Here is a 17432-nt window from a genome sequence, read left to right as displayed (position 1 = left end):
GGGGGGGCGGCAGGAGCCCTGGCAACCCCAGCAGAGTCGAGGGGCAGAGTTGGCGGCTGATACCCAGGGAAACAGACCTCATCCCTGCCCCCCCTGGGGGGCGCCCACAGATGGTGAGAGCCTCACCTGGGGGTGGGGGCTCAAGGCCGGGGGGCCAGGGGTGCAGAGCAGTGGGAATGACAGGCACCAGCATGAGGTGGCAGACAGGCTTCCCGGGCAGGTGGGCTGCCCGCCAGGAAGGCCAGAATGGGGCGAGGAGGGGGGCAACGTCCAAATGGAGCAGGACTGAGGAGGCAGGAAGCAGGCTGCCCGAGGAGGGGCTTCTCCATCTCCACCTCCAGGAGGGGAGCCACTGGCCAGAGGAAGACGGGGTGTCTCAGAGGAAACCCGAGAAGAGGCGGGTCGTCAGGAGCGGAAGGGACAGTTACCCAGGGAGCGAGGGGCCCCGGGGGCGGCTGGCCCTCGCCGGAGTCAGGCTGGGACTCTCCCTGCGGTGGTCGGCCCCATCTGGGCAGCTGCCACTCAGCTCAGTGACCATTTGCTGAATGCCCAGGAGCCCACCAGGCAGGTCTGCGGCTGGACACTACGTCCTGTGGTCAGCAGTGCCCTCCTCCCTCCTGGCTCCACGGGGGCTGAGAGCCTTCCGGCGCCAGGAGTGGCCTGTAGTCCAGGCTCAGCCCTCACTAGACAGACTTCTAAAGGCCTTGACTGCCCCCAAGCTCACCCACACGGTCACAGGTGGATTCCACAGCCCAGGGTGCGTGGAAGCCCTTTGCATTCTGGGATATTTGCTGAACAAGACCCCAAAGTTGGTGAGCCGGCACCACCTCCTCAGAGGCCAGTCTTGTCCTGCAGCCCCTGGAGGTCTCGGGACCACTGTGGGGGGGCAGCAGTGGCAGCACGAGGACAAGGGTGGCTGTGACATCTGGGCCAGCAGCCACCTCCTCCAGCCCTCACAACCACCTCAGGGACTGGGTGCTGCTCTTGTCCCCATGTCACACAGCACAGAGGACGTGACTCACACAGGGTCCACAGCGAGTCACTGACGGAGCCAGGATCGGACGCGTGCAAGGGCAAGAGGAAAAAAGTGTCTAAAGGAGATGTGAGGCCTCCACCAGACTCCAGCTGCACTGACCGCACAGCCTAGAGCCACAACCTGGGGGCCTTGGGGGCCCAGATGGGACAGGTCTCCACCCCCCGGCTCTGAGCCCCAGCCACTGAGCACCACGCTGAGTCCTGCCCCCAGGGTGGGGAGCCATTTCCAGGGAAGCACCTTGAAAGTAGGAGAGCAGAAGAGCCTGATGCCTGTCCTTGGGGGCCCAGACAGGGGGCAGGCACGGCAACGTATGGGGGACAGCAGTCAGCCTCTCTGACCACCTGCTGACTGGTGGTCAGCACACCTTCAGCTGCCACCCCAGGCCCTGACCTGCTGCCCCGTTCCCAAGGTCACCTGGCAACAGACCCACCTTCTCTTTCCTTGGCTTCAACCCAGAGCCACGGGGGACCTACCCATCCCCAGCTGACACCAAAACAAAGGGCCCAACTCTGAACTATGCCGAACCCTGTGAAGTGGACAGCAGCCACCAGGGGCGCTCCCCAATGGTGCAGGAACCCGTGAGGGCTGACGGCCGGACACTGGTCAGGCTTCCCCATCAGCCCAGCAGGCCGAGATGGGCCTGGACTCGGAGCCACTGGGCGGCAGGTGGTGGCCTGCTCAGACCCAGCCATGAGCCCTGGGGACCCGCCTGTCAGAACAGAAACAGGCAGGCAGTAAAGACGATGGGGACGTGGTAGCTGGTAGCTCAGGAGGAACGGGCTCTGCCCTTAGCCTCACCCTCAGACGCAGCTCTGTCTCACCCAGGAACCAGCTCAAGTCCACGGAGAGGCGGGGTGCCTGCTGGACTAGAGGCTGCGTGGGGCTCGCAGGCTCCCCTTATAACTTCCCAGGGGCGGCTCTACCAGCCCCGCTCCTGCTGGGTGGCTGCCTCTCTGGGCCTCACGCCACCCGAGACTGTCTGCGCCTGCCCAGCACGCGGCGGTGCTGCTGGCTGCCTCTCTGGACATGTCTCTGCCTCTGTGCCTTGCTGGGGGGCGGCAGCCTGAGCCTGCCCCCCACCTGCTTGCTGCTCTGTCCCTGCCCTGCCTGGCATGTGGCGCAGCGTGGCCAGCACTCGCCTCTCACTCTGTGTCTCCACCGAGCTCCAAGAATGTGCAGGGGCGGGTCAGGCTCTGACCCACAGTGCAGTGTGGCAGAGGACTCTGACCCAGGCGAAAGCCTCGTCTAGAAGCACTGCCGAAGTGGGCACAGGGAAGGGCCCCCCCCGCCCCACCGCGTCCAGCCCGGCTTGCAGGCAGAGCCCGGCTCAGCCGCCCTGACCCAGACGTGCCGACAGGACTCAGAAGGAGCCTCTGTGGCGAGGCCCTGCTTTGAGGTCTCCTTGCTGAGAAAGTCAGTCTTCCCTCAGTCACCCCCAGCTGTGACGATGTGGAGCAGCCCAGGTACAGCAGCGCTGGCACCTACGCCCGCATCTCAGGCCACCCGGGAGTCAGTCATTCAGGATCCAGCCTTCTTACCCCGTGGACGTCGGGGGCCCAACAGCCAGCAGGTCCGCGTGCTCGTGAGAGCACCGAGCCCAGCTCTGTGCTGGCCAAGTAACAGGGGCCAGGGGTTCAGGGACGGCAGGAGTGCCCGTCACCACCAGGACACGGAGAGGGCACCTGGCCATCTCCAGGGACTTCTCACCTGCAGAAAGAAGCCCCTGGGGCAGACTGGTGTCACCCCCAGCAGGGCCACGCTGGGGTTTCTACGGCTCTACCTCAGGCTTTGGCTGGTTTCCGGAAGCCTCACGAGCAGGCAGAAGCTCTGCTCTCGCGAGAACGAGACTTCCGAAGGGTCCCAGAGACACCCCCTCCCCAGCAAGGCAGGGTGGGGCAGGAGGACCCCACGGATGTCCTGAGCCCCTGAGCAACCCTCTACCTCATGGGAGCCACAAGGAGACAGCCCCAGTGGCACCCAGTGGTGGTCACCTCAGGAGAAGCAGATCTGCTCAAGACACCAGAGTGACAGCACAGGGACAGACAGGCAGGAGGACAGAGATCAGGAGGGAGAGGAGGAGGGGCTGAGCCCAGAGAGCCTGATCCCACGAGCAGGACGTGAGGGCGTCAGGAAGTGTGCCCGCCGTCCCCGGCCAGGCTGCAGGACGTGGGCCTGGAGCTGCCCCCTGAAGCGAATGACTTGAAGTGGGAAGCAGAGTTAGGGGCGGACAGAAGGCGCTGGCGTGTAGTTATCACGAAGCCATAGATGGAAATTGCAGCAGAGAGACTCACGGTGAGGTTACGCTGGAGACAGATGAGCTGCGAGATACAGTACCTCGAGTTTGCTTTACAAAACTGCACATGCAAAAAACAAAACAGAACAAAAGTGAGAACACCAGAGAGTTCTAAGAGAGGCTAGAACGGTGTGAGCCGCGCCGGGTCAGGGCACAGGCTGCAGTGTGCATCCAGGCAGGAGGCCAGGGATGCTTCTATCAGAGTGAGGCCGGCCGAGACCTCGGGGTAAAAGAGAAGATGAGAGAGAAGGAGCGCCCACGGAGCAGTGACCCCCACGGCCGAGGGCAAGAGCGCCATCTTGGGCCGTCCAGCGCAGCTCTGCGCACACTGCCCTGGAAGGGCAGTGGGGCTGGAAGGAGCGGGCACCACTCGTCCGCCATTGTGATCAGCCCCCTCACCCCCGCCGGACCTGGCGCCCCACTTCCCGGGCGCCAGGGAGGGCTCACCCCGTGGTCCCCTGGCCTTCGAGGCGGAGCAGAGCCGGCTGACACAAGGGCCCTACCTGCCTCCGGCCTCACCTGGGCCCTGCTTCCTGAACACCGTGCTCAGCCCCCAAGCCGCCCGGGCCCCTCAGCTCCCCAGGCTCTAAGGCACTGTCACCAGGTCACCACCAGCCTCCCCAGGGGCAAACAGGTTCTACCACCAGCCCACCTTCCGTTGAGTGTCCTTCTGGAAGTGTCTTTCTGGAAGCTTTTCCAAAATCAATAGAGAGAAACCATAGGTCTCTTTACAGTCATTTCCCTCCCAGGGGAGGGCCAGGTGGGTCCCCAGCGCTGCCTTCTCAAGGTTGAGTCGACAAACATTTGTGAGGAGCTCAAAGCAGCTCACCTGCCTGGCCGCCCTGCGTGCACACAGGCATGTGTGTACAAGAGAGTGGGCAAAGCGGTGTTCATGGCTGAGTGTGTGAGCTTCTGAATGAGCATGTGAGCTGGTGTGTGACTGAGACTGTGAACATTAAGAGAACAAGGATCAGAGCAAGCGTGTGTGAGTGTGAACCCGCGTGTGGGAGCGGCCGTGGGCACCGGCACTTGTGAGTCCCAGTGACGTCGAGGCCGACACAGCCGAGAGCCAGAAGGGCCGCATCAGCCTGAGTGTCCTTCCCTCCCAGGAGGCTGAGGGGACTGTCCCCTGAGGCCAAGGACACTGGAGCCCCAGTGGCTCTAGGGGACTCGGGCGCCCCTCTGAGGAGGGTCCGTCACAGAGCCTCCGTCCACTCGGGCACGGCCCATGGAGCCGCTCAAACACCACGGACACAAAAGGCGCCCTGAGCATCAGAGGCTCACAGCGCACGTCTCGACCAGGCCCCCGTCTCACAGACCACACAGCACCGCTGCGGGAGCAGGTCAGAGCGGGGCCCCTTGGAGCCTCTCGCACCACCTCAGAGGCTCGGGCAGAGAAGTGAACACGGAGAGGCTGCTGCTGCCAGCAGAGCAGGGAACCGTTGGGGCAGACGGGACAGACAGGCGCTGGAGCACAGCTCCTGCCCGCAGATGTCTCAGCTCGATGGAGGAGAGCAAACAACCACGCACAGTGGTCCTCATGCCCCCCACCCTCCGCACCTGGGAGTCACGTCAGACCCACTGTGCATGCAGCGGAGATGGGCCGAGGACAAGGCCCAAAGCCGCGTCCCGGGGGAGGCCGCGGGACCCACAGCTGGCCCAAGAGGGGGACGCAAGGGCCAATGCCTGGACATACCCCAGGTTGGCCGTGACAGGGATGGGCCAGCACCGAGCTCAGGGCCTGCTGTGAGGGAGAACACCAAGTGTCCCCCAGGCCCCGGGGATACAGCCTGCTTCCTGCACAGCAGCGTCCCAAGCGGGGACGGGGGCGGAGGGAGAGGAAGGACATCCAGACTTCCCTCTCTGGTGTCCTGACAAGCTCCCCGTGGCTGTGCTGAGGGCCCCTCCCCGCTTAGGTCCCAGCCCAGGTGGGAGTGGACACCCTGCCGCACATCCCCAAGGAATGGGCAGCCCTGAGCAGCAGCAGGGGACACAGGACACCACGCTCCCCTCCAGAACAGCAGGAAGGCAAAAGTTACACAGAAACTCCACAGGGCCCACGTGAATAAATGGGTCAGTCACCAACCACTTCCTCTACGCAGACCGCCAGCAGCTTACGCAGCTCAGGAAGTAACCGGGTCACAGCAAGCCCGGGACCAAGCAGACTGAGCAGGTGCATTGGCCAGACAACAGAACTCCAGAACAACTGGGCACTGAGCCCCCAGCAGCTGTGGAATGATGGCGGCTGTGTCCTGCCTGCCTCCTTGCAGGCCCCCTGCACCCCTGCCTGGACTCCCAGGGCCTGGGACCTCCCTTTGCTTCTCCTCCCCCAAAGGCCAGCACTTTCTGCTCACCTTAGAGACAGGTCCTCTGCAAACGTCCTCCTAGAAAACAGGCCATGGCCCTGTGACGTCCAGGCGAGAATGGGGCTGCTAAGATGCACCCTCACCCGTGCGTGTACACACTCCCACCCCCACAAACGCATCCACGTGCCAGCGCACTCTCAGCACCAGTGCCTGTGTCACCACAGACGGGCCTGAGGTGCTCCGGCCACGCAGCACTGTGTCCACGGGAGAGGGAAGCAGCTGCAGAGCGGGGGCCCGTGGAGCAGCGTGGGGAGTGGGAGCCGTGGCGGGGGCTGGCGAGCGGGGCGGAAGGCAGGGGCAGCAGCTCCAGGGTGGGCTCAGCCTGGCCCTGAGCCCCTCTGTGCTCTCTCACGGCCACCCAGTGACCGGGATTGGGCCGGACTTTCCTGCCTCCTTCCCCGGGGGCCAACGCCCCCCAGCCCACCGTGGCTTTTGGCCCTGCGCCGGGGCGTTCTGTCCCAACTCGGAAATCCATAACGCCCCCGGCAGCGCTCGCAGCCGGCTCTGGGCGACCAGAGTCCCCGACGGAAGTCTCGGCCCCGCCTGCACCTCTGCTCATCAGAGAGGCCTCCTCTCGACTCCTGTCCCAACACCAGAACGCGATACTATTGGGAACTGCATTAAGTCTCTTGGGCTGCTGAAGTAACCCCTTGAATCTTCCGGCTCACAGAACACACTTCTGAAAGGCGGTGTGTAAGGCAGACACACCAAGTCCCTGGCGCTGCCCAAGACTGTCCAGGGGGCCACCTTCCGTGGTCACTCCCACCCACGGCGTTGCCACACCGCGCTCTCACCCTGGCGGGGAGAAGCGGGGAGGCTTTACTTGGTGGTCTCTTTGCTCAAAAGTCCCCACAGGGGAGGAGCGCCATTCCCCCGCATCTCAGCTCCTGGGAAGGGGCTGTGTCCTAACAGCTCCAGCCAAGGCGAGGGCCCCTGAGGAGGCCCCGGGGGAGCTGGACTCTGCTCCCGCCACCGCCCACAACCCACTCCGAGAGCCTTACGCGGCGATGGAGATGTTGGCGGCAGACATGGGGCTGACTTCAGCCACTTCTTTGGCCTTTTGCAGAGCAAGCTTCTGGTTGGCTGCTTCTTCCATCTCCTCTTCGTCCTGTTTGGACAGACAGAAATGTGTAGTTAGCCTGAGAGTGCTGTGTCCACTCCGATGCCACCAGCTCTTCCGCCTGGAGCCTCCTGAGCCAGCGGGGCCAGGAAGCCAGCTCCCGCCTTAGCACGACCCACCCACGCTCCAGACCGCCCTGCTATGCCCACCTCTGCAGGCAAGAGTCCCCAGGGTTTCTGTGTCAGCACCCCTTCCCAGGGCGCTCACAGCTGACAGCCCCACTCCAGAGCTCCAGCCCCAGGGACCCATTTCCATGTGTTAGTCTTTATTCCATCAAAATGCAAACCCACCCCTCCTTTATTCCCACCTGCTCCCCCGCCACCCAGAGCGCTTGTCACACTGGAACGAAGTCACCTCTTCCCCAGGGTGCTGAGCCAGGGCGATGGGCAGGCGCCCCACCCTGAGCCTGGGTCCCTGCCCTGTACCACCCACACGAACCATCACCAGCAATGTGCCTAGCAGGGCCACCTTGCAGCCTTTGAGCTTTTCCACCTGCACTCATCGGGTCACATCTGTCTACCTGTGACCATGCCTGGCCCTGTGTTCCCTTCCCCACTGAGTTCCTGGAGAGGAGCCCCACGGCTCTCTGCCGCCCGGGATAGCATGTGCTCATGTGTGCGCGCCTGCAGACACCCCGCCCCGCCTCTGCCCTCTCCATGGGAAGGGAGTGGACATCCAGACAGACCCTCCAGCCCTGACCCCACGTCACTAGGCAAAACCAACATGATCTGCTCCTCAGATCTAGATAAACAGCTCTAGGCTGAGTCTACCAGCCCTGGGAGGGAAACCAGTCTCTGTGCCGTCCAGCTAGATCACTGGGACCACCCTTATATCCCCCATTACCCCAATCCCGGGCCCACCTGGCTCCCCTGGGAGCTGGCATTCCCAACATGTCCCAAAATGTCCTTGAATCTGCTTTTAGAGGCGTAGCAATGGCAACTAAGCCCCCTATTAGCTGTCTGAAGACTTCCCACCATAGAGAAGAGACACTCAAACTTCAGGCCTCAGAGGGGAGGCAGAGCTAGACCCACCACAGAACACCCTAGAGATGTCGTTCCTCCAGCTATGGGCTCCATCCTGGTTTACGGCCCTCAAGTCACTCCAACTGGTGTTCTACAAACAAACTCGATGTGAATTTATTTCCACTTCAAAATAAATGATGCTACCATATATTTGTGGGACTGTAAAGGAGGGAGTGTCCGCCCTTTGGTCTCTTGGCCAGCCCAGGAATGCCCCATAGCCTGACACAGACAGGCGTCCACCTGCCCCAACTCCCAAAGCAAGGAAATTCCTGAATTAGGGCAGTTTGCCCAAAGGGGCCACCACCTATGGTCTGTGCATGGATACAGGGCCCCAAGGACAAGGCCTGTCAGTATGTCCTCACCCACTGACAGCCTTGAACGGGCAGTGAGAGCTTTGAACTCAAGCTCACCCAGCCCAGGACGATGCTGCTGGGCACCCCTAGCTCACGTGGTCCTGTAAATCCTGACCCCAAGAAGTGCTCTGTGGTTGCACGGGTCCCCCCAGCCAGAGCCTTGGGCCATTCTCCAGCCCCTCCTGAATGGCAAGGTTCAGTCTAGGAGCTGGCTAACAACAGAAATGGGCACGCCAGTGGGATTCCCAATCCTCAGAAGCCAGCACCCAGAAGAAGGGAGGAGTCCAGACCCACAGGCACTGCCCCAGCCCAGCTAGGGGGTGGGGGGAGGCACACTGCACGGGCCGCCCCCGTGGAGCACTCCTCGCAGGGAGCCGGGTGGGGCATCAGGGCACCTGTACAGCACACGCTGTCAGGACCACTGTGGCACACCTGCATCTCTGTTGCCTGCCTTCCTCAGGGAAGGCCCGAGTCAAGCCCCAGAACGGGGACAGTGTTAAGAGTCTTAGGATGTGCTAGACTGGAGTGGGTGCAACACAAGTGGGAGGCTGTCAGGGACGGCGGGCGCGAGCGCACAGACACACACACACACACACACACAGGTGCGCGCACAGGCATAGGCCCGGCGTACAGAGCAAGTATGCGCGTGCCTGCAAGGAGCAGAGCCTGCTCAGAGCCCCTGACCAGCAGGAGTGCCCTCTGCACCGGGAGCCGGGCTTGTCAAAGTGCCAGCCTGAGGCTGAAACAGCGGGCTGCCTGCACTGTCCAGGGCAGAGAGGGTGACGGTAAGCAGGCAGGGGGTTATGCCATCTGAAGGGAAACCACAGGGGAGACACGTGTAATTACGTCCCCCACCAGGCTCAAGGATGAGAGATGACTGTTAGACGACTCCCACTGGGTACAGCCTGGAAAGAAAGCTGTCCTGCTGGGGCATGGGCTTGCTGAGAACAGGCACTGACTGCTCCCCCAGCGACAGCCTGGCCCGACTCTGAGGACCGCGCTGCCCAGCGCCAGCCTGAGCTCAGCCAGCCACACCGGGAATGACCACAAGGGCCCCTCAGTGCCCTCTGGGGTCTTCAGACTGGATGGCCCCTAGGCCCACCTCCTGATGCGTCTCGCTCCTACGAGGACACAGCCCACTCCGCACAGAGACCAGGGCAGCCCGGCCCCCATCTTCCAGGCCCCTCTCTGGTCTGCGCCATGTCATCTGCCACCAGCTCCCACACCTCCTCCTGCCCTTCCGGGCGTCCTTCCCAGGTCTGGGCTTCCCGGGAGCTGCCCTCGTGCCCATCTGCCTTCCCAGCGTGCTCTTTCTGCCTACCTCCTCGGTGCCGCTCCCCACAGCCCTGCCTGTCCAGGGCCTGGAGGAAACACCCCTGGACGGCAGTCACATGGCCCTTAACCCAGGTCCTGGCCCTCCTCATGGCTCTGCAGCCACATCCAGAGCGACACGGACTGACCCCCCACCCCACCCATACCTAGGCTGCAGGTGGGTCCCTACCTACACACCTTGGTCAGTTCCTGTGCGTTGGCAAGGTTGTCCACGGCGATGGCCAGGAAGACGTTCAGCAGAGTGTCTGGTCGGCTCCAGCTAAGGAAGGGAAGCCCTCCGACCCACAGCGTCTCCCAGGCTCAGACCACGGCTCCCTCTGACAACACAGGGGCCCATCTCCCCAGGGCCTGAGCAGCCTCGGCCTCCTTCCTTGGTGTCCACATGCCCCCACCCCCGGCCCTCCAGCCCTGTCAGCCCGTCAGCCCCAGACACAGCCCAGCCCAGCCGCTGGGTCCTGAGGGCCCCTGGCCTCCACCCGGCCTCCTTCATGCAATGCCACATCGCCCGGCCTCCTCGAAAGCCCACACCACCCCTTCCCCCCGCCCCCTCTTCAGGGCCGACGCTCCAGGCCGGAAGCTCGCGCTGTGTTGGATTGATCTGCCTTTGCCTGCTAGGAGGGCACAAGGGCTGCCCGCTCTGCCCCCACCTCTCCCAACAAGCACCCAGGCTGCATGTGGGCTCTGGCACCTTTGGGTCCCACGAGCAGAGACCACCGACGGACCAGCTTCCCGGCAAGGCTCACGGACACGTGCCTGGCTTCGTTCCCACCTTCCTTTACCAAAGCCGAGTCCTGGGACCCCTCCCTCGAGGTGCCCCTCCTCCAGAGCAGCAGGGGCAACATGCGGATGGCAGATGCCACGGGAGTGCCCAGCAGGAGGCCGCCGCCTTCAAAGCCTCCTCCCACTGTGCCCCCTGGGAGCCGCGACAAGGTGCTCCTATGGTCCCCAGTCAGAAATGAGGAAACAAAGGCCACAGAGGTTCGGTAACTCCCCAGGGTCCCAGGGTCAGGGGGCCCAACGGCCCTGCTCTGCCCATCTGAACTCTGCAGGCTCAGGCCCTCGCGCCGCCGCTGACCTGACTCCCTTCAGCTTTCCCATCGCTGGAGCCACCTCTCCCAGCCTCAGCGCCAGGCAGCACTGTCCCCCCTGTGCTGCCCCTCCCCCTGCCCCCGCCCTCGGTGCCTCACCCCTGTAGCCCCCGCAGACCCAGGCCCACCCTTGGCCCCCGCGGGCGGGTGCCCTCCCGGTCACCTAGTGCCCTGCACACTGACGATGGGCAGGCAGTCCTTTGCCATGGGGTGTCCTCTGCCCGCTCAATGCCAGCTGCCCCTTCCCCTCAGCTGTGACAGCCGAACCGTCTCAAACCCTGCTGGTCCTGGGACAGACGCCCAGGGACAACCCTGGGCCCCACGTTATCCCAGCGGCTCTGGGCCAGTGCCACGCTCAAGCAGCCGTCGGCTCTGGGTGACCCCTGTGCGTCAGGCCCCCTGTCTGGCAAGGAGGTACCCTGGGACTCAGGGGGGACCCACATCCCAGGGCAGTGCCTCATAGACAGGCCTGCTCAGGGCCCCAGTGGGGCCCACGGGACAGGACGCCAAGGTCGGCTGCTGCCTCCTGGCACTGCCCACAGCTGTGGGCACCCTCAGAGGCCTCGCTACACCGAGAGCAGGACGAAGGCCATGCCCCTTGGGGCCCAGCCACAGGGACACACTCCAACCGGGTGGCACGGTCAGGGGGCCTGAGGCACAGCCTCCCTGGCTGGGCTTGCCCTGACGTCACAGAGTCCCACAGCCCAGACCCTGAAACACAAGCCTGAGGAGTTTCCTCCGCACAAGACCTTCCTTTGCCCTTCTCTGCAGGCGGGTGTTTCCATGGGCAAAGATTTTTTCAAAAGCCCAGTGCCACAACTTAATTACTAAATTAAATTAAAGTGAAAACAAAACAGATGGCTGCCCTCAGGCTCAAAGCCCAAGTCTTCCCACCGCTGACCTCACTACTTGCCTCGGGACACCCCACGCGCTGCTCACGCTTTCCTCGGCACCCGGGCCGACCTCAGGCTGCATCTGTAACTCAAGCTGCTCCTGGGCGGGGGTGCATCACGGCCCACCCTCCATGGGAAAGCCGCCCACACACACGTTCATTCGTGCCGAACACCGGCTCCGTCCTCCTGGGGAGGGAGGGGAGAGCAGGCCCAGGAAGCACCGACCCCCTTGCCCAGACGGCAGAAGGATACAGTTTCCAAACAGCGTCAGGACAATGAAGTAAACCGACGAGAACATGCCTTTGCTGACTCCACCTTGCGATTCGATTCCATGATACATCACCGCGTTCCAGTCCTCCCCAGTCAGGATCTGCAGAGGGTGGGAGAGCAGCCGGGGCGTGTCCCCACAGCCACCCGCGTTCACACGCACGCCCGCACCCACGAGCCCATGGGCACACGAGTGCGCACACACAGGTCCTTGGATGTTGGTTAAGGTGGCCCAGGAGCCTCCAGAGAAACTTCCAGAAGGACATGGCTGCTGGGCTGGGTCAGGCCTTATAAGATGAATATGCTCTGGGTTTGTGCCAAGAATGGAAAGGGAGCTCCCAACAGGAGAGAAAGGTGAGCAAAGGCATGGAGACCATGGCAGAGCTTCCCACATCCCAGAGCTGCCCGGTCACTGCCGCACCAGTGAGGAAACTGAGGCTCAGAGAGGGGCACAAGCTGCTCACGGCCAGACAACAGCTCCAGGGCCTCTGACCCTCCAGGTTCCTGCCTCCCCTGGCCCAGGGGGTCCAGGCCACGAGGGCGGCTAAATGCCGTCCTTGCCCCATCGGGAAACACGTGCCTCTTTTTCACTTGTATTTGGGGGAAAGTACAAGGGGATAAGGTAACAGACACTCGTGTGTCTGCCACTCAGAATGGAAATTGCTAACATTTTGTCATATTCGCATCAGGTCCCACTGCCCACGATCACCCTCGACAGGCAACCCCAACCGTGAACCTGGGGGGCCTCCAGTCTTTGTGGTCCTACACCACACAACACACACACACGCCTATAAATGAAATACACCACGTGTGTTTTAAACACGCACGGGCAGGCGTCAGACTACATCAACATTCCGTTCATTCACTCTTTTATCTTTGACGTTTACCTGGGTGGACACGTATAAACCCACTGTTCGTGGAAGGTGCTGCATAGATTCCTTCCATGTACTCACCCATCTTCCCCAACAGGCACTTCCGAGGTTTTTGCCGGTGTGTCCCATTGTGAACATGAAGTTTGTCTAGAACTGGTTCTGCTGGATCGTAGGTTCTGCACACCTTTGACTTCACTAGACATTTCCAAAGTGTTTATCCCAAATTACAGTCCCACCAGCAACGCAGGCTGTGTCTTCCTCACACCCTCGTCCCAAACTGAGTGCAGTCACACCCTTTGATAGCTCCCGGCCGGAGCGGTGAACGGAAGAACCAGGCAGGCGGGACATCTTCTCTTGTATCCAGTGGCTGCTCAACACTTTGAGGCCTTTCTGTGGCCTTTTCAACACTTTGGCTTGGATTTCTGGTAACTCACCTTTTCTTACTGACTTTCTTAAGTATTCTTGTATATACTAGTTCTCTATCTGCAATGTCTACTGGAAAAATCTTCTGCTGGTCTCCTTTTTGCCTTTAACTAATTTTTTTGTATTATAAAGAAGTTTAATGAAGTCAAATGTATCAGTCTTTTCCTTTATGGTTTCTGCTTTTTGCCCCTTAAGAAATCTCTCTCCATCCCAAGGTCATAAATAATTTTCCTATATTTCTTCAAATCATTTTAAAGTCTGGCTTTTAGGTCTCTAATCCCACTAGAGCTTGTGGTTACTGCTCTGTGCACTCCTGAGGATGAAGACCTACTTTTCTTCCACACAGAAGGCTCATTTTTTGACCATCCCATCCCACTCCCATTGATTTAAAATGCCATCTTTTTCATATGACCAACTTCCTACATAGGCTTGGACATGTTTCTGGGCTTTCTAGCCTGTTCTTTGATACTTTGTCTTTATACCTCACAATCTTCATTACCGTAGCTTTATAATAAGTCTTGATATATGGAGGGGCACATCACTCCTTCATGAACTGTCCTGGCTATCCTTGGCCATTTACTCTGCCACAGAATCAATATGCTGAATTCCAAGAGCAGTTCTGTTGGGATTTGGATCCCAAATTAAATTAGGGAGAACGGATCCCTTTACCACAGTAAGGCGTCCCATTTATAAACATAGGTATTCAGTTCTTTTGGTCTTTTAATAACAATTTATAATTTCACCTGTAAAAGTCTTGCATACTTATTGTGGATTTATTTCTGGATAACATAGCTTTTGTTACTACTGTAAATGAAATCTTTCATTTTAATTGAATATTCTAATTGAATGATACTGTTATATAGAAAAGCTTTATTTTTCCTATGTTGACCTTGTGTTCAGCAACAATGAATTCTCTTATTATTTCTAATTGATTCTCTTGAGTTTTCTATGTAAATAATCACACCATCTGTAAATAATAACTATTTTGTCTCTTCCTTTCCAGTCCTTCTGCCTCTTTCTTTTTCTTATTACATTGACTTCAACTGCCTAAATACTAGATATCCTTGGTTATGCTTTCAATCTGTATTAGTCTGGGTTCTCCAGCGAAACAGAACCAAGGGGAGATGTCTGGGTATATCTTGTGGTCACGGAGAATAAGTCCCAAGACCCACAGCTGACAAGGAGAGACAATGGTGTAAGTTTCAGCCCAACTCTGAGTCAAAAGACAAGAGAAGACGGATGTCCCAGCTCAAAGATGGTCAGGCAGCGAGAGTGGACTCTCCCTTAACTCAGCCCTTTTATTCTACTCAGGCCTTCAGTGGACTAGGTGAGGCTTCCACATCTGCTTTCTCAGTCCACCAGTTCAAATGCTCGTCTCATCCAGAAACACCTTCATAGACACACCCAGAAATAATGCTTAATCTAGGCACCCCATGGTCCAGTCAAGTTGACATAAAATTAACCACCAACAATCTTTTATCTGTGATGTTAGCTACGGTCTTTGTAAAATAATACTTTGTTGAGATATAATTAACATACCATATAATTCAGTCATTTAAAGTGTATAATTCAATGGTTTTTAGTATATTCACAAAGATGTGCAACCATTACCACAGTCAATTTTAGAACTGAATTTAGAATTCAGAATTTAGAATTTTATTTCCATCTCTTCAAAAAAGAAACCTGGGCTTCCCTGGTGGCACAGTGGTTGAGAGTCTGCCTGCCAATGCAGGGGACACGGGTCCGTGCCCCGGTCTGGGAAGATCCCACATGCCGCAGAGCGGCTGGGCCCGGGAGCCATGGTCGCTGAGCCTGCGTGTCCGGAGCCTGTGCTCCGCAACGGGAGAGGCCACAACGGTGAGAGGCCCGCGTACCACAAAAAAAAGAAAAAAAGAAAAAGAAACCCATCCATATTAGCTATCACCCAACTAGCTGTGGGTTTGTTTTGGGTTTTTTTGTTTTTTTTTTGAGTCCTCAGTATTTTAAGTTCTTTGTATAACATGTTTTTCATCATAATATCAATATTCTATCTTTCTAAATCTATTGATATGCTTATTTTTCTCTTTTAAACTGTAGAGATCAGGAAATTACATTGACAAATTATTGTATTATTGAGATAAGCACAGTTTAGCCATGAGGTTCTATTTTGTACACAACTGGATTTGATTTTTGAATATTCTATTTCAGACTATTTGCATCTACCTTCACTGAGCAAACACTTAGAGTGCCTGCCTGCTGTGCGTCAGGCAATCTTCAGGCACTTGAGATCCTCAGTAGACAAAACAAAGCCCCTGCCTCACAGATCTGTGGAAGGAGAGAGCTCTCTGAAATGGAGCCAGGAGGCCTGGATGGAATCTGACCTTTTGACCACTTAATGTCCTAATGCAGGCCTCCAGAACATCTGTCAGAAACTCAAGACACTTATCAGACACCCACCTTAAAATGCCTGGTGACAGCCGTCCTTGAAGGACACACATTTCCCTTCTTGTGTCAGAGGACAGCCTCGTGGCTTTTGTCTTACAAGGCCCTGACTCTTTCTCTTCCCCAGGACACTCTTTTTATTTGAGCCAAATCTGTGTCTCTTGAATTGCAGTTCTTGAGACCCCAAAACACTTATTACTTGCAGCCTCCTGCAGTTTTTTTGGTTGACAGAGCTCACACTCTGTCTGCATTTTGCTTTCCTTACACTGTCTTTGCCGGGCTGTGGGGTCAAGGTTGTCCTAGCCCCATGAAATGGTTTCTTCCCTTCTCTGGAAGTGTCTGAGTCCATTATCATCTGTTCCTTAAAGGCGTGACAAAACTCACCTTATAACTCCCCGAGCCCTGGGCAGGAGGCAGGAAGGCAGGAAGAGAGCTTTGACTAGGGATTCCATTTCTCTAATGGTTATAAAACTATCCAGTTCTTTTTTCTTCTTGAGCTGATTTAAGTAACTGATGTTTTCCTATAGAAGTGCACATTTCATCTAAGTTTTCAAACCTATTGGCATAAAGTTGCCATAATATTCTTTTGGGATTTTAGAAATATCTCCCTCTTCTGCAGTCGTGCCTCCCTTCTAGGCTACACTCGCAACAAACATATTTTTTATTGAAGTGCAGCTGATGCACAATACTGTGTAAGCTCCAGGTGTCTGCTACAGTCATTCACAATTTCTGAAGGTTATATGCCATTTACAGTTATTAGAAAATATGTCTATATTCCCTATATTGTACAATGTATCCTTGGAGCTTATTTTATATGTAATAGTTTGTACCTCTTACCCCTATACTGCTCCTCCCCTCTCCCCTTTCCCCACTGGTAACCACGCTTTTACTCTCTTTATCTGTGAGTCTGCTTCTTTTTCATTATATTCACTAGTTTGTTGCATTGGGCTATACTTTTTATTTGTGCTTTTTTTCTTGATCAGTCTTGCTATAAAGTTATCTACTTTATTAGCCTTATTGAGAACGAGCTTTTTAGGATTTTGTTATCTTGGTATTTTAGTTTTATGTTTCATTAATGTCTGCTCTTAGTATCATTTTTTCCTGCTTTCAATTTCTCTTTGGTTTACTCTATTATTTTTTCTAGATTTTTAAGATGAGCACTTATTCATTTTTAGTCATTCTCCTATTTTGATAATTACTTTTAAGACTCTAAGTTTTCCTCTAAGTATTGCTTCAGACTCATCCTATGAGCTTTGCTAATTATTGTTCAGTCCTAAATATTCTGTACTGCCCACTGTGCTGTCTTCTTCAACCCAAACCCTCAGCTTTCAAATATGGGGAAGATCTTAAGTGACTGTTTACTGGTGCTTTCTATTTATTTAAGTAATATCAAGAATGTGCTAGACTTCCCTGGTGGTTCAGTGGTTCGGAATCTGCCTGCCAGTGCAGGGGACACGGGCTCGATCCCTGGTCCCGGAAGATCCCACATGCCGCGGAGCAACTAAGCCCGTGTGCCACAATTACTGAGCCTGCGCTCTAGAGCCTGCGAGCCACGACTACTGAAGCCCACGGGCCTAGAGCCCGTGCTCCGCAGTGAGAAGCCTGCGCACCTTAACGAAGAGTAGCCCCTGCTCGCTGCAGCTAGAGAAAGCCCGCACACAGCAACAAAGACCCAACGCAGCCAAAGAAAAATAAACAACATAAATAAATTTTAAAAAAAAGAATGTGTGCTGTAGGAGTGTGATTCTTTAATGCTTGTAGGAATTTCCGGAGTGACTTAACAAGTGATCAGTTTCTGTGAATGTTCCTTGTGCCCCAGATAATGACTATTTTATTCACTATCAATTGGCAAGTTCTGTACGTACCAGCTGATCGATTTGTGACTGCTGTGCTCATGAGTTCTTTTACATCCTGTCTAATCCCTTATCAGCTTCATCCTTCAGTCT

At 56.9% G+C, this 17432-nt stretch overlaps 1 protein-coding gene across 1 annotated transcript in view; it reads right to left on the bottom strand.

Moving 5' to 3' along the window:
• Positions 1–17432, bottom strand: part of CACNA1B (calcium voltage-gated channel subunit alpha1 B) — a 191542-nt gene that overhangs the window by 81900 nt on the left and 92210 nt on the right. The window contains exons 17-19 of the mRNA XM_024762449.1: positions 11756–11873; positions 9700–9767; positions 6697–6803 (exon numbers count right to left, since the gene is read on the bottom strand). Coding sequence (XP_024618217.1) covers positions 6697–6803; positions 9700–9767; positions 11756–11873 — 293 coding nt within the window. The remainder of the gene's footprint in view (positions 1–6696; positions 6804–9699; positions 9768–11755; positions 11874–17432) is intronic.

Source organism: Neophocaena asiaeorientalis, unplaced genomic scaffold (genome assembly GCF_003031525.2).
Source record: "Neophocaena asiaeorientalis asiaeorientalis breed wild unplaced genomic scaffold, Neophocaena_asiaeorientalis_V1.1 scaffold78, whole genome shotgun sequence".
NCBI classification, from domain to species: Eukaryota; Metazoa; Chordata; class Mammalia; order Artiodactyla; family Phocoenidae; genus Neophocaena; species Neophocaena asiaeorientalis.
This window is presented reverse-complemented; position numbering and strand designations above follow the sequence as displayed.